We start from the raw sequence: 14,772 nt of genomic DNA on the forward strand, positions 1-14,772 counted from the left end.
TAGGCACCCTAGAGCTTCCGCATTTATGTTCGAAATCACGTTGATTTAGGTGCATGAAAGTAGGAAATTAGGGCGTAACAACTTGGTATCAGAGCAACGGTTCCGAACCTTAGCACTTTCACACATATGCTCCTGCAGATGCACCTCCAAGGCCTTCATGTCTGTAAATTATTTTAAAATGATGTTTTTGCATGACATGAAATCGTTTTTCATAATGGTTGGAAATAATGTTTTTCATGAAACTATTTTTCACAAACACACTATTTGTATTGCCTTTATGATCGAATTTCGGGGACGAAATTCATTATAAGGTTGGTAGTTTGTCACGTTCTAAAATCACGTTTTTCTTGACCGAGGAATCTGCGGTCGTGACAGAGATCTACGACCGTGGATGCTGGCACCTAGGAAATTAGGGCGTAACAAAATATATATTTAAATTATAATAATTTATTTTCTCTAAGGCAAAGTGATCTTGTATTCAGTGTATGGGTTGGTTATTAATTTGTCCGTTATTTAAAAAACCCTTTAATTATTTAAATAATACTGAAGTTGATCCATGGACTTGTACTTTACTTGGTTCATGCACCCAGCTAGCTAAAGCCTAAATGTGTGGCTGATATTTTTGTGATCGGCATTTCATAAACACGGATTATATTCTTTTTCTATTTTAGGAACAATTAAAAACAGTGAAAATAAAAAGAGAGATATATTAATCGATAGACATATTAATATTATTATTATACTTTCACTCAATAATTATAGTTTGTTGACAACAACATTTTATAGTTTTATGTATTTGGATACTTATTAAATATATGAAAATATGCATGTAATTGCCTTCAAACGCCAATCACTCATAATTCAATTGTACAATTATTATGAAAGTTTGAAAGTTTATATAGTTATTTATACGTTGGATTCCACTTCAAGTTAATTTGATTTTAAACAATATTACTAAAAAAATATTATTTAAAAGAAAGTACTCTCATGTCTATTATTTTATAAGAGCAATTAATAAATGTGTTACTCCCGAATCCCGATACTGTCATGCCCTTAAAAAACATCCTACATGTGTAAGAAAAAAATTAAAATCTGATATAATCTGCAAATGGTTAAAAGGATGAGAAACAACAGCTATTAATGTAAAAAATATATATATTTAAAGTTTTTAATAAATATGAATGGGGCTTTATTCGACGCTTTTGTTTTTGAGGGAGACTAATGTTTTTTACACTAGTGTAAGTTTTTATTGTTGTGACATCATTTAAATCAAATAATTTTTTTAATGAAAAGAGATTGATCTTTAAGCTAAGATCATTTACAATTAAATACTTCAATGCAACTCTAATTCTTCAATGGAAGTTCATTTAAGGTTGGATCTCTAGCTAATTCTTCAATGGGGGTTCATTTAGGGGATTGAAATATTCAAGAATGGAGATTCCAATTTGATAAATACAATAAATTAAGATTGAAAGAAAATGACCATATCATCTATTTACATATGACACGTTCTTTGTAATAAAACATATATATACAATGACAGCTGAAATGGAGTTTATTTTGCACTCATTCAATTATACAAGGGTAACAACTTATTTTTAAAAAAATACTTTGAATTAAGCATAATTGAAATGTAGTTAAATCAAAAAATTTTTTTTTTTTAATTGTAGGAATTAATGTCACTCATATTATTTTTATTTATTTGGGAGTTGCATTGTCATATTAGATATCTAAATCAAATAGTTTTAAAGTAAAAAATGTTCATAAAAGATTGTAAATCCTGGATATTGTTTGATTCACACCAAATGCCTCTGTAAATGCTTATAAACCATGACTCCTTGGTTAATGTATAAATAACTAAGAATACAAATATAGTTCCAGAAGAAAATGAAAATATCATCAATATTTTATACCTTATTTCAAGATGAGTTCTTCTTCGGTCGATTCTATAATTGATCAGATTCTGAGTCTCTTAGTTTAAATAAGGGAATGAAAATATATATATAAGGGAATGAAAATATATATACAATTGATATAAGTGTAGTGTTTTGTTAAAAATATTAATTATTGTCTATCCTATTATAACGTTTATATATTTTCATTCACATTTATAATGTTTAGATTTATTAGAGAATAATTATTAATATTATTTTAGAAATGGAATTAGTATTAATATTTTTATTATATTTTATTTAATTAAAAATATATAATATTTTTATTTTTATATCACAATTGTTTAAAATATATAAAATATTAAAGTGTCATAATTTAATAAAATATAAACGATTTAATATCTTATAATACTAATAATATATATAAATTTTAAAAATACTTACAACAAAATAGTTGAATATTTTTTCTAATTATAATTAAAAGTTATATATCAAACCTAAATGATAAATCTTTAAAATATTATATATTAATAATTGATCAAATTAAATATAACAATAATATATATTATAATATGATATAATTTTTTTATTAAAATATTTTTTATTTAACTTTTTTAATATTTTTGAAATATTATTTTTATACAAAATTGTTATTTTATTTTTAAGTTTTTATATCTTAATTAAGTTATTATGATTTTATTATTAATATATAATATATATATAAATTTAATCATATAAAAATGATTATATTATTATTAGTTATTTTAATTATTATTAAAATTTTATTTTATTTTAAATAATTTTTTAATATTATTTAAATAATCAAAATAATTTATTTTAATAAATAAATTACAAAATTATTATTAATATAATTATAAAAACTATATATATAATATGATTATTATAATTAGGAGAACATAAGAAAGTGGATATTATATGAGATAGAAATTGAATCAGAATCATCCCAATTGAAAGAAGAATCCCAATTGAGAGATGAATTGATGATATAATAATATAATATATTATAATAATATAATATATTATAACATAGAAAAAAAAATAACAGGGTGACACAAATAAGGATTTGAAAAGAAAATTATTAAAAAAAATTAATACTTAATTTAAAAAATTAAATTATATTAAAACCGAACAGTAAAATCAAAACCAGTAAAATTGATACCAATATTAATCGGTTAACTGATTTAATCAAAACCAATTAGCTCGTTAACATATTAACCATGTTAACCGACCAGTTGAACACATACTTAAAACCTACAACCAAATATCTAGACATGCAAACCTACACTTTCGTTAAGAGAATAGTCCTATTATCAAGCAATATGTAGTGCATAATATAATTAATAACTTTATTCAAATTATAAATTGTAATAATGTAATAATTGGTTACAATAATTTTAGCAAAAAAAATTATTTAATATAAATAATATAAATATTATTGAGCATCATTTGAGTCAAATCGAATTTTAAAATAATTCGAATTCAAGTAAATTTTTCAATTTGATTTTCTTGAAGTTTTATTTTTTTTTATTATATATTGTATATTATTAGATGTTTTATTTTTTTTTTATTATCTATTATAATTTATTAAATATAAATAAATTTTGAATTTGAAACTTTGTTTGAATTTGAATAATTTGAATTTAAAATTAATTTAACAATAAAAGTAAAAAAATTGAATTTATTTAGAATTGGAACCAAAATTAAATTTTAATCCGTTCATGATATGCAAATTTATTCAGAAACTTGAATAACCTAAAAATTGCAAACATCCTAGTTGATCTGAAATAAATAAAAAGATAAGTTAAAATGATTAAATAAATCAAACACATTTCAAATAAGTAAAACATTAAAAAAAACTTTAGTCAAAATTAAAATAAATATACCTTTTAATAATTTGGACCTTAAAATACATATTATAAGTTATCATATTCCTCTCTTTTTACCGTTTAACAAATAAATATTTTATTTTTTCAAAAAGTTTTACATTTATTTTTTATAGGATATATTTAGTTTTTTATTTTTCCATCATCAAATTAGCGTTGGTGATAAGTAATATTTCTTGAAGGGTGTGATATTATTTATCATGTCCAAATTTCCATTTCAAAATTTTGTAATAAGTATAATCATCCTGGATTTTTTTTTTTGCTCACAGGAGTTATTATATTTAATATTTTTTATATGTAGACTTTTTTTTTATAAATATATATTTTTTATTATAATTTACATCATATATGTAAATTTTGTTTAGAATTTGATATGATATTATTTATAATTTTTTCCCACAACAGTTCGTTGGCGGATACATCTACCCTCATAATTAAGTAATTCAAATTAGTTTATCTTTAGATTCAACAGTTGTAATCATCAACAAATTGTTGATTGTCATCTCTATTCTATTTTAATTTTATTTAGAGTAACTCTCTATTCATTCTACTTTTATAATTTGTTTATTAAATTTGATATTTAAATTATTAATTGTTTGTATTATTTTGTAAGTATCATTTTATATTTTTTTATATAATATGTAACTCTCACCTTGATATAATCAAGAATAAAAAGTAAATATATTTACTAATACGAGAGCTTATTAAAAATATTTTTTCCTTATCATTAAAAAGTATTATAAATATACATTTGTGATACATTTTGTGTGGAATAAATCTAAAAAATTAAAAATTAAACATAAAATAAGAAAAAATAAAATAAAATAATTACAAAATATTAAATAAGAATAAAAACAAAAATACAAACCCTTTCAAAATATATTAACCCTATTTATAAAACATATAAAAGAGTTGAGAAGAAACTAAAGTTGAATGAACAAATATTTGTTAATATATATATACCTAATTAAAATATATTTTCAAATATTATTTCATCTTTATAATTTTTTTAAGTAAATAAAAATAAAAATTCAACCAAACCCTGCTACAAAACTGGTCAAACCAACCTGATAGTATTAAACTCTCATATTTTGAAGGAGAACAATTAATTATTCAACCGAACACATCTTTCTCGAAATTCAAATAGCATAGTAAAAATAATTTTCAGAATTAAAATGATATTTTTCCTGAATATAGGTTTTATTTTGTATTATTTTTTTTTGTGAGTTATCAAATAAACTTGTACATAAATAAAAAAAATAAAAATACATCAAATCATATTATGAATGGAAGGATTTTTTTTTCTAATAAACTCTTATAAACAAAACAACAAACCTTATAATAAAAAAATGACATAAATAAATAGAAAAATCTAAATCCTAGAATAGAATAAACAGTGAAGAAAGAAAAATATCAAAACAAACATATTAAAATAAAACTTGCATTGTTTCTTTAGATTTTTAACTAATTCAAAATCAATTTTTCAATCAACCACTTATCAACAATTACATCACTTATTTCATTAATTAAAATATTGAATACCCTTTATTTTTAATTATTATTTTTTATTTTATTCATATATATTAATACATTTAAATCTTTTCATACAAAATAATCACCTTCTCAAAATCATCACAAAATTATTACTTTTTTTTCCTCTCTATATCTTTTTCAAAAATTTAAATCCGAACAAGCCTAGATATATTCTTCCATTAACCTATATATGACATATATGCTTTGAAGATAAGGTTTTATTTATTTATTGTTTCCACGCCTCCACTCCAGAGTCGTCATTTCGGTGAAGGCCTGATTCGTGTGAAGCGGTTGAAGTGATGGACTGACTCGGCCACTCTTTCTTCTCTCTAATCATTTATGAGATCTTTTTTTTATATAATTAAAAAATATATTATAATATTCTTCTACTTGTATACAAAGACAAACTCACCCTCAAGCCTTTCATAAAATAAGAATGAAAAATATGTTTTCTTTAACAGCAAGCAAACATATACTATTACTTTAGATATATAGAATGTATTGAATACAACAAACATTCTCCAAAAAATATAACTAACAAACAAACTGCCATTACTTCATTATATATCAGAGCGGTTGTACTTTTATTGCAATTGCTCAATACAACCCAGCTTTAGAGACTGAGAGAGATTATAATATTTTACTAGTATTATTATAATTCAATTTTTCAAAACATACCTTATTCACTTCCATATTTCTTCTAACCGTCCATGTATACTCTCTCTCTCTCACCTTTGACCACCATGGCTCGGTTGGAGGAGCACAACCCATTTCTCCGATTTGAAAAATTCAAAAAATGGTCTAGAAAATCTTTTTGTTATTAGAAAGGATCACCCTTTAAATAATTAGTGTATTTTTTTTCTTTCTTTATAAATATATATATATATCATCTCCCAACCCATGTAGTAGTATTCAGAGATCCTTATTTTAGAGAAAAGAAAGAGAAAGGAGTCACTTTCTTCCAAGCCCAGACTCCTTGGTTCTTGTTAAGCTCAATTTTCATTCCGGGTAATCATTTTTTTTTTATCTCCTACTTTCTCGCGGAGGCAGGCAGGCGGGTTTTACATCCAATTAGGGCTCCGAGAAGGTTTTTAATTGGCATTGGGATTTGGGATTGATATTTTACATAGAAAGAGAGATGATAATAAAGCGTAACTTCAAATCGGTAATGCCAAGACTGAAGCGGTGCCGAGTTAGCGAGTCTGGTGGCGTTGAAGAAGACGAAGAATCGGATTATCGGAAGAAGAGAAAAGTTAATGGACATTATCCTCTGCATCTCCTTGGAGAAGTCGCCGCAGACATAATTTCATTAAAAGACCAAACTCCTTCCTCGGTTAAGGAGGAACAGCGTAAACTGATTGGTAGCTTTAAAGTGATACGCGATACAGCTGTTACTGCGGAGGTGGTTTCACGTCCTGCATTGGTCAGGACTTCAAGAGGAAGAGTTCAGGTATTGCCGTCTAGGTTTAATGATTCAATTATCCATCATTGGAAAAAGGATAAGACCAAAGTTTGTGATAATAGAGAATTCAGTTTGAATCCTGAATTCGCTCATCATAAAAACAAATTAAACTTCAAGAACCTCAATATCCGAAGCAACCAAAGAGAGGAATTAATGTCCCCTAGATCGAAGAAGAACTCTAGTTTACATTTAACTTCCCGTGGCTCTGTTAATTCATTCTGGGAGCAATGGGTTGAAACAGAGAGGTCGCACCCTATCAAACATGAACAACCTAGTCGATCATTACAGGACAGGGACATGGACAGCGAGAGGACAAGAGAACTATATGGTCCTGAAGATTTTGTTTCTGGTGATATAGTCTGGGCTATGTCTGGGAAGAATGATCCTGTTTGGCCAGCTATTGTTCTTGATTCAAAAACCCAAACTCCACGTCAGGTCTTAACCTTCCAGATTGACAAAACAGTATGTGTGATGTTTTTTGGATATTCAGGAAATGGAACGCAACGGGTAAATTTGTTTCTTCCAATTTAAGTATTGCCGCTATTCCTACTCTGTAACTAAGATAATTTAATGATAATAATGCCAGGATTATGCTTGGGTCAAAAGAGGAATGATATTCCCATTTCTTGATTATGTGGACAGGTACTTTTAATATATTTTTTTATTGTTGTTTGTCTTTGAAATCTGAACGTAACAACACGTTTCTTTATTCAGATTTCAGTGTCAAACTGAGTTGAATAATAACAAACCCAGTGACTTCCGGTATGCTATAGATGAGGCCTTTTTAGCAGAACAAGACTTTAATGAAATGTTGATGGTGGAGATTAATGCAGCAGCTGGGAACTTCGATTATCTAAATTCTCTAAGAGACAAGATCCATGAACCTAGTTCTTCGGGTCAGCATAAAGAACTTGAAACTCAGAAACATGTGAGTATCTTTCTGATCTGCCTTGTTCCTCTTCTATTTGAATAAATGACTTACATACACCATAGACCAAAGCGGGTAGTTTATTAATGTTTTCATATGAACTTTGTAATTTGTAACAAGTGCTTTGGTGTGCTATGAGAAGAAGGTCATTGGGTGGTCTTAAAGAGAATTTCTGTAGGTGGTTAATCAATTAACTTTTCACTAAAAATCATATAAGCATGTGTTAACGACTTTACTGCAAGAAATGTTTTTCATGAATAGTTGGAAAATCACAATATTATCCAACACCATTAAATTGGTCAATTTGCTAAATATTTGACTTTGATTATATAGTAATAATTTATTCCATGCAAGGAATGTTATGATTTCAGCTTCAGAACACATTTATGCTCTTCTCTCTTTGCATCGCCTAAGGAAAAATTATTCTTCAGGAAACTCTTAAGAGAAAAGGGATGGAATCGTGTGATAGTTGTGGATCCAGTTTGTATGATAATAAACTTTCTTGTAAGGCGAAGGATTTATCCGCCGGAGGCCGACTGTGCGAGTCATGTGCAAGGGTTAGTTCTTATTTTGACCTCCAATTTTTTCGATTCATTAGACAAACTAGCGATTGTGGTGTTTACTTTTCTCCACTTGTTTGCAGTTGAAAAAATTAAAGCGTTCTTGTAGTGTATGTAAGAAGATTCGACATCATTCTGACAATACAAGCTGGGTGAGTTATTAGTCTCAAATGATGTTCTTGTTTTTTTCCTTTTTCTTTGAGAAAAAAGGTCGTTAAGATAACAGGTAACACAAAAATTGCTTCAACCATAGAACTGGATCCAACAAGATACAACACAGATCTCAAATGCTACAATGAGATCCAAAATAATTACACTTCCTTAGAAAATTGTATTCTTATTATATACAATATTTGTTAAGCTACATATATAACTTTATACAGCTCTATTTTTGTCTTACTTATTATATTCTCTTTCAGAGACAATTCTATAGACTATGTGATAAGAATGTGTGCTCTCATGACTTAGGTGCGCTGCCATGGTTGTAAAGGTTTGTTACATGTTGCATGTGATAAAATTCATAGCAGCCTTGTGAAGGTATAATCATGAGTCTATTAGTGATATTTTTCTATGACTTTGTATATGTATGACTTATGGTTATTAACCTTATTTTTTAGGATCATGCTTCTTCTGATTACAATTGTCCCGAGTGCAGAGCAAGGTTCAATTTCGAGTTGTCAGAATCAGAAAATTTTCAGTCTAAAGTCAAGTGAGTCCTTTTAACTTAAGGCCTGCTTATAGCATCTGTACATTTTTATACCGAATTTTACATTTCAGATTTCTTTATAACTCTTAATACATTTGCAGAAACAATAAGAAAGATCTGCCTGACAAGGTTACTGTCATATGCTCTGCGGTGGAAGGCATATATTTTCCGAGTCTTCACTTGTAAGTGCGGGTGATCTGTTATTATTAGATATAGAAGTGTATTAGATATATAAAACTTATCATTCTGTTGTTTCTAGACTGTTTAACTTTGACCTATTATAATCACAAGTATAGAATATGCCTATTAAGCCTGGGCTCACACTTTCATTGATACTTGGAACTATTTCCATAAATTATGAGCCCTTGCTATTTGTTACTATTTGTGAGTGAACATATATGTGGGTTATTAAGTTGTATATTCCTGATTAATTGTAATAATAAAATTCTCAAGACTCATGCATATTCCTTACTGAAGATCTCGTGACTTTATTTTTTTCCTTTTTCTCTTTGACTCATATTTTTTTCCTTTTCCTATCATGGTAGGGTTGTGTGCAAATGTGGGTTATGTAGCTCAGAAAAGCAGAGTCTTAGTGATTGGGAACGACATACTGGATCCAAAGCAAAAAGTTGGAAAACTAGTGTGCGAGTGAAAGGTTCCATGCTATCACTGGAGCAATGGGTTTGTATTTCCTCCATTCTAGTCCTTTTCCCAAGTTATCAACTAATATGCATGTATAATTCTATCTAAACATGGTTCTTCTTACTGACCTTTTCAAGTTGCAGTATTTTTCAAGCAAATCAGTTTGTTACTAGAATTTGTCTACCATCTTGACATGATATTTTTTTTTGTTTCTCATGCTATCCATGACATAATATTTTAGAGGCCTATCTTTTGGCTCAATTGATGGATGAATATTTGACTGGCCGAGTACAAGATCTGACATATATCTCACCATCTTCCTTCAATCTGCAGATGCTGCAGATGGCAGAGTTTCATTCACGGAGTCTTGTTTCAGTGAAAACTCAGAAACGTCCTTCAGTAAAGATTCGAAAGCAGAAGCTGCTTACGTATTTACAGGGTATGCTTAGCAGTTGGGGCATCAAAGACTATTTTAATTGACTGAAATAGTTTAAGTAACACAGTTATACTTTACAGAGAAATATGAACCTGTTTACGTGAAGTGGACAACAGAGCGATGTGCTGTCTGTAGATGGGTTGAAGATTGGGAGTACAACAAAATTATTATATGTACAAGGTTGGTCTTTGATGTCATATTCTCTAAATGAATTCTTGCATAATTGTTTAAATTCACTACTAGATTCCTTACTATTATGGTCGAATTAATTTCCATATAAAATAGTTAGCCTTGTTACTAGTATTTGACAACTCCCTAGTTAAGAAATGTTTATTTTTTTAGTACATGGTTTGGATTTACCAATGTTTTGAAAAAAGCTTACATTTACACCACTTATCTAACATCTATTGGATGTGTACATACAGTGTAATGAAAATATCGTTACAAAATTTTCTCAAAAAAAAAAGATTGTTTGAGGAGTTGTTTTATTTGATATAAATCAGTCACTGAATGAATCATCACCATTGGTATTCCTTGTTAGATGCCAAATAGCTGTGCATCAAGAATGCTATGGAGCGAGGCATGTAAAGGATTTCACTTCATGGGTTTGCCGTGCGTGTGAGACACCAGATATTAAGCGCGAGTGTTGCCTCTGTCCTGTGAAAGGTAGAATTCTTTTCAGTGGAATTTCATTGTGGATTTATTTATCTTACTATTATGGTTAAATTTCAAAATGCTAAAGGAGGGATAATGTACTTCACCTATTGAATACATATTATATAAAATTATGCCATTATATCTCAGATACAGTGTCACTGATTTGAACCCAAAATTTAGTATAGTTGTTCGAAACAAACTCTCAAGTGAGACTTGCCTATAACATATATATACACACATTATCATTGCTTCAAATATCACTTACATCATGTCTGTCTGTGTATATTATCCCACGTCTATTGTTATCTGATAACTAAATGATTGTATCAATCTACATTGTCCTTCACTGTTTTGCCACATATTGCCAAAAATACTAATAAGATTTTGTTGGATCATTAGCATTTTTCATATCGTATTGCCACTTAACTACTAAGATTATGCTTGTGCGATGCACAAATAATTTATAGTTTCTGCATAAATATTTTAGGTTGATCACTAACAAAATTCTCAACATTATACATGATTCACGTATACGTGTGAGAAGTAATTTAAACATTGTATCTGCTTTGGGTCACTTGACGATTAGTTCAATAAAACCTTTTTTGGATTTAACATCTGTATTATGACTTTATCTTGATCTATGTATCTAAATATATTTCTATCTTATTAAGTCATCTTTTTCTGCTTTTAGGAGGTGCTATGAAACCTACTGATGTTGGATCATTGTGGGTTCATGTTACTTGTGCTTGGTTTCGCCCTGAAGTTGCTTTTTCCAATGATGAAAAGATGGAGCCTGCTGTTGGAATTTTAGGAATTCCATCAAATTTCTTTGTAAAGGTAGTCATGAGCTAATATATTCTGTTATTATCCTTAGAAATGGAAGTCAGTCTACTATGTTTATTTGTCATCTAGTTGGATTTTAGATGGTTCCTTTTTGTTGATTTGGTTTTGCGGATATAAACAAATACTTTTCATACTTTGCTTCAGATCTGTGTGGTTTGTAGACAAATTCATGGTGCCTGCACACAGTGTTTTAAGTGTTCCACTTATTTCCATGCCGTGTGTGCATCAAGAGCTGGATACTGTATGGAGGTGAGTCAAATCTAGTGGTTTAAATTTGTTTTCAATCTAAAATTTTCAGACTTCTATATTTAGCTGTGATATGTTGTAGAGGAATGCTTTACATATTCATGGAGCTTTTATTTTTATGCTTTTCTTCTATAGATTAAGGTACCTCTATAGATTATTGTCATTGAAATCATATTATTTATTGCTTAAGGATCTTTCTCGTAAAATGATTATTTTTAATTTTTGATATTTTCAGTTTCTTAGAGGTGTTGCATAAATGTATACAAGATAGATTATAGCTTTTTTTATATATGTAGGCTATTTGATGTAGTGACTCTGTCCCTATTTGGAAAAAGTTGTTTCCATTTCTGAAAATTCATACTAAGGCTATAATATGTAAACATCATTTGTAAACGTTTCTCAAATTCAAATTAAACAGTCACATACATATGAATCCATTGTACCACACCTATTATTAACTGTTTCCAAATGGGCTTAATATTAGAGAACCGCTGACCATGACAATGAGTTTGGCATTAGGGTTGTTTGACATTTTCTTAGCCCTGTTCTATCATTCTTTTGCACAGTTCAAAAAATTTACTCAAATGGAGAATGTTCTGTTTTATGAAGATTTGATTGTTACTTGTTGCATAGTTACCCTTGCTTTATATAGATTGAGAAAATACATTAGTTATTTTGGCATTCTGTAAAACAAAATTTTATTCTATGTTCTTTGTTCATCTTCCTGTTCTTTTCTTATTCTTATATTTCCTGTTATTTTTGTAGCTGCACTGCTTGGAAAAAAATGGAAAGCAAGTTACAAAAATGATTTCTTATTGTGCTTATCACAGGTAAAACGATTTTCCTTGTTTTAGTTGAAAGGAAGAAATTTAACGGCACTTTTTTACTATTACCCTTTTTTCATTATAGGGCTCCAAATCCAGACAATGTTCTGATTGTGCAGACTCCGCTAGGGGTTTTCTCCACCAAAAATCTTATCCATGATCAGAAACGAACTGGTTCACGGTTGATTTCCAATAGGTTGAAACTTCAAGAGGCTCCTCCTACAACTGTGGAGATCACCGAGTTTGATCCATTTTCTGCAGTGAGATGTCGTATTTCTAAAAGAATGAACAACAAGGTATTTGATAATTGCAGAAATATACTTACAACTGTACCGAAGATAATATATTTATTTTTGTGAAAAACAATGCATATTTCGTCTTTTTGTTTATTTAATACATAGTCTTGAGAACTTGACAGCCTTTGATGAATCTTATGGAGCATTAAGCTCCTGTTGAGAATCTGTAATTAGCTCCCTATGATGAATTCTTCAACACTGATTTGATATTTCATTTTCATTTTTTGGTAGAAGACAGGTGAAGAGGCTATTATTCACCGAATAAAGAGACCTTGTCATCACTCTGTAAATGTGATGCTGAGATTGAACAGTTTCATAGTAATTTCTTGTCTCCTGATGCTCTTCTTGAGTTAGTTTTCAGCATAAATAACAATTATAGCTGATAATATACTTTAATGTTTGGTCAGAAAATTGAAGAACCCAAAGCCTTTTCCACTTTCAGGGAACGGTTGCAGAACTTGCAAGTAATTTCTTCCTTACATATATTACCATGTAGTTTTCTAAATTAACTATTACTTTGTACCATTTTGGGAATTCAGAAAAATGAAAATGATCGAGTGTGCTTTGGGAAGTCAGGAATACATGGATGGGGTCTATTTGCTCGTAGGAATATTCAAGAAGGAGAAATGGTATTTCTATTTAGTTGCACATTTCCATTGATCTTGGAAGCTTATCTATGACCCTGAATTGCTGTGGCAGGTTATTGAATATCGTGGTGAACAGGTTAGACGCAGTGTTGCTGATCTGAGAGAGGCACGCTACCGTTTGGAAGGCAAAGATTGCTATGTAAGTTTTTTTGCATGGTTATTTATTACTAAAACATTCGAACCCTCTTAGAATTATCATATCCCAAACTTGTAGCTATTCAAGATAAGTGAAGAAGTTGTGGTGGATGCTACAGATAAAGGGAATATTGCACGTCTGATCAACCATTCTGTAAGTTTTCCTGCCAAAATCTGACTAGTCATTCTTATGTGTTTATATGCAAATGATTCTTATGAATATTTCTTTCTTTGTTGGGCAGTGTGTACCGAACTGTTATGCTAGGATTATGAGTGTAGGTCAAGACGAGAGCAGGATTGTTCTGATTGCAAAGATTCATGTGTTTGCCGGTGATGAACTGACGTACGTACATACATTACCTATTTACCCCTCTTTCAGATTTCTATCCAAATAGGCAATTGCATTCATATCCTTAATAGTTGGTTCTTAATATGCTAATTGTATTTAAGTGACTACATTTATGTTCTGACATGTGTTTGCGGTTTTGTTAGGTACGACTACTTATTTGATCCAGATGAGTGTGATGAATTCAAAGTTGCTTGCTTGTGTAAGAATGCAAACTGCAGGAAGTTCATGAACTAGTTATATACCCGATTGGGAGAGAGCTGTAACAATTTTTTTCTCCGCAAGGAGCACTAACCACCGACCAAACTAAATGGACCTCACAAGCCTTAACCCGATTTTGTTCTTTTTGAGTTTAGGTTCAAATGCAGATTTTCCTTTTTGTTACAATTTCTGTTGGATAACTATTAAACTATTGGTTAGATATGGGCACTTCTTTTGGATCTTCTGTACATAAACCTTCATGTTTTTTTTCTTAATCTTTCTTCTTGCTGTTTTAACTTGATGTTATTTTAGCCATGTGTTAATGTGTTATATATTATTTATGTAAAAATGTCTTTTTAAAACTATTTATTTATTCACATAGTAAACATTAATATTAATTTTTACAAATAAAATTTATAGTTTATAGTTGTTATAATTAACTCTTTGGATGAATGTTTTCATCTGTTATTTATTTATTTATATCCGCTTACAGATGACTGACTGTTATCTAGAT

General features: G+C 29.0%; 1 protein-coding gene across 2 annotated transcripts; it reads left to right on the forward strand.

The window, feature by feature from the left end:
• Positions 1 to 6,028: 6,028 nt before the first annotated feature.
• Positions 6,029 to 14,553, forward strand: LOC124932728 (histone-lysine N-methyltransferase ATX4-like). Of its 2 annotated transcripts, none has more exons than XM_047473398.1 (23): positions 6,029 to 7,298; positions 7,378 to 7,433; positions 7,506 to 7,719; positions 8,151 to 8,276; positions 8,363 to 8,431; positions 8,748 to 8,816; positions 8,897 to 8,988; positions 9,087 to 9,167; positions 9,531 to 9,666; positions 9,961 to 10,066; positions 10,144 to 10,243; positions 10,605 to 10,729; positions 11,412 to 11,557; positions 11,708 to 11,812; positions 12,575 to 12,639; positions 12,719 to 12,929; positions 13,161 to 13,247; positions 13,337 to 13,393; positions 13,469 to 13,558; positions 13,629 to 13,715; positions 13,791 to 13,865; positions 13,954 to 14,054; positions 14,204 to 14,553. In XM_047473398.1, the coding sequence occupies exons 1-23, from the start codon at positions 6,468 to 6,470 to the stop codon at positions 14,292 to 14,294; spliced, it is 3,120 nt and encodes a 1,039-aa protein (XP_047329354.1). In that variant the 5' UTR covers positions 6,029 to 6,467; the 3' UTR covers positions 14,295 to 14,553. The 2 variants fall into 2 exon arrangements, with proteins under 2 accessions (XP_047329354.1, XP_047329355.1); XM_047473399.1 differs by having other exon boundaries at positions 13,164 to 13,247.
• Positions 14,554 to 14,772: the final 219 nt, after the last annotated feature.

This window comes from Impatiens glandulifera, chromosome 3 (assembly GCF_907164915.1).
Source record: "Impatiens glandulifera chromosome 3, dImpGla2.1, whole genome shotgun sequence".
NCBI classification, from domain to species: domain Eukaryota; kingdom Viridiplantae; phylum Streptophyta; class Magnoliopsida; order Ericales; family Balsaminaceae; genus Impatiens; species Impatiens glandulifera.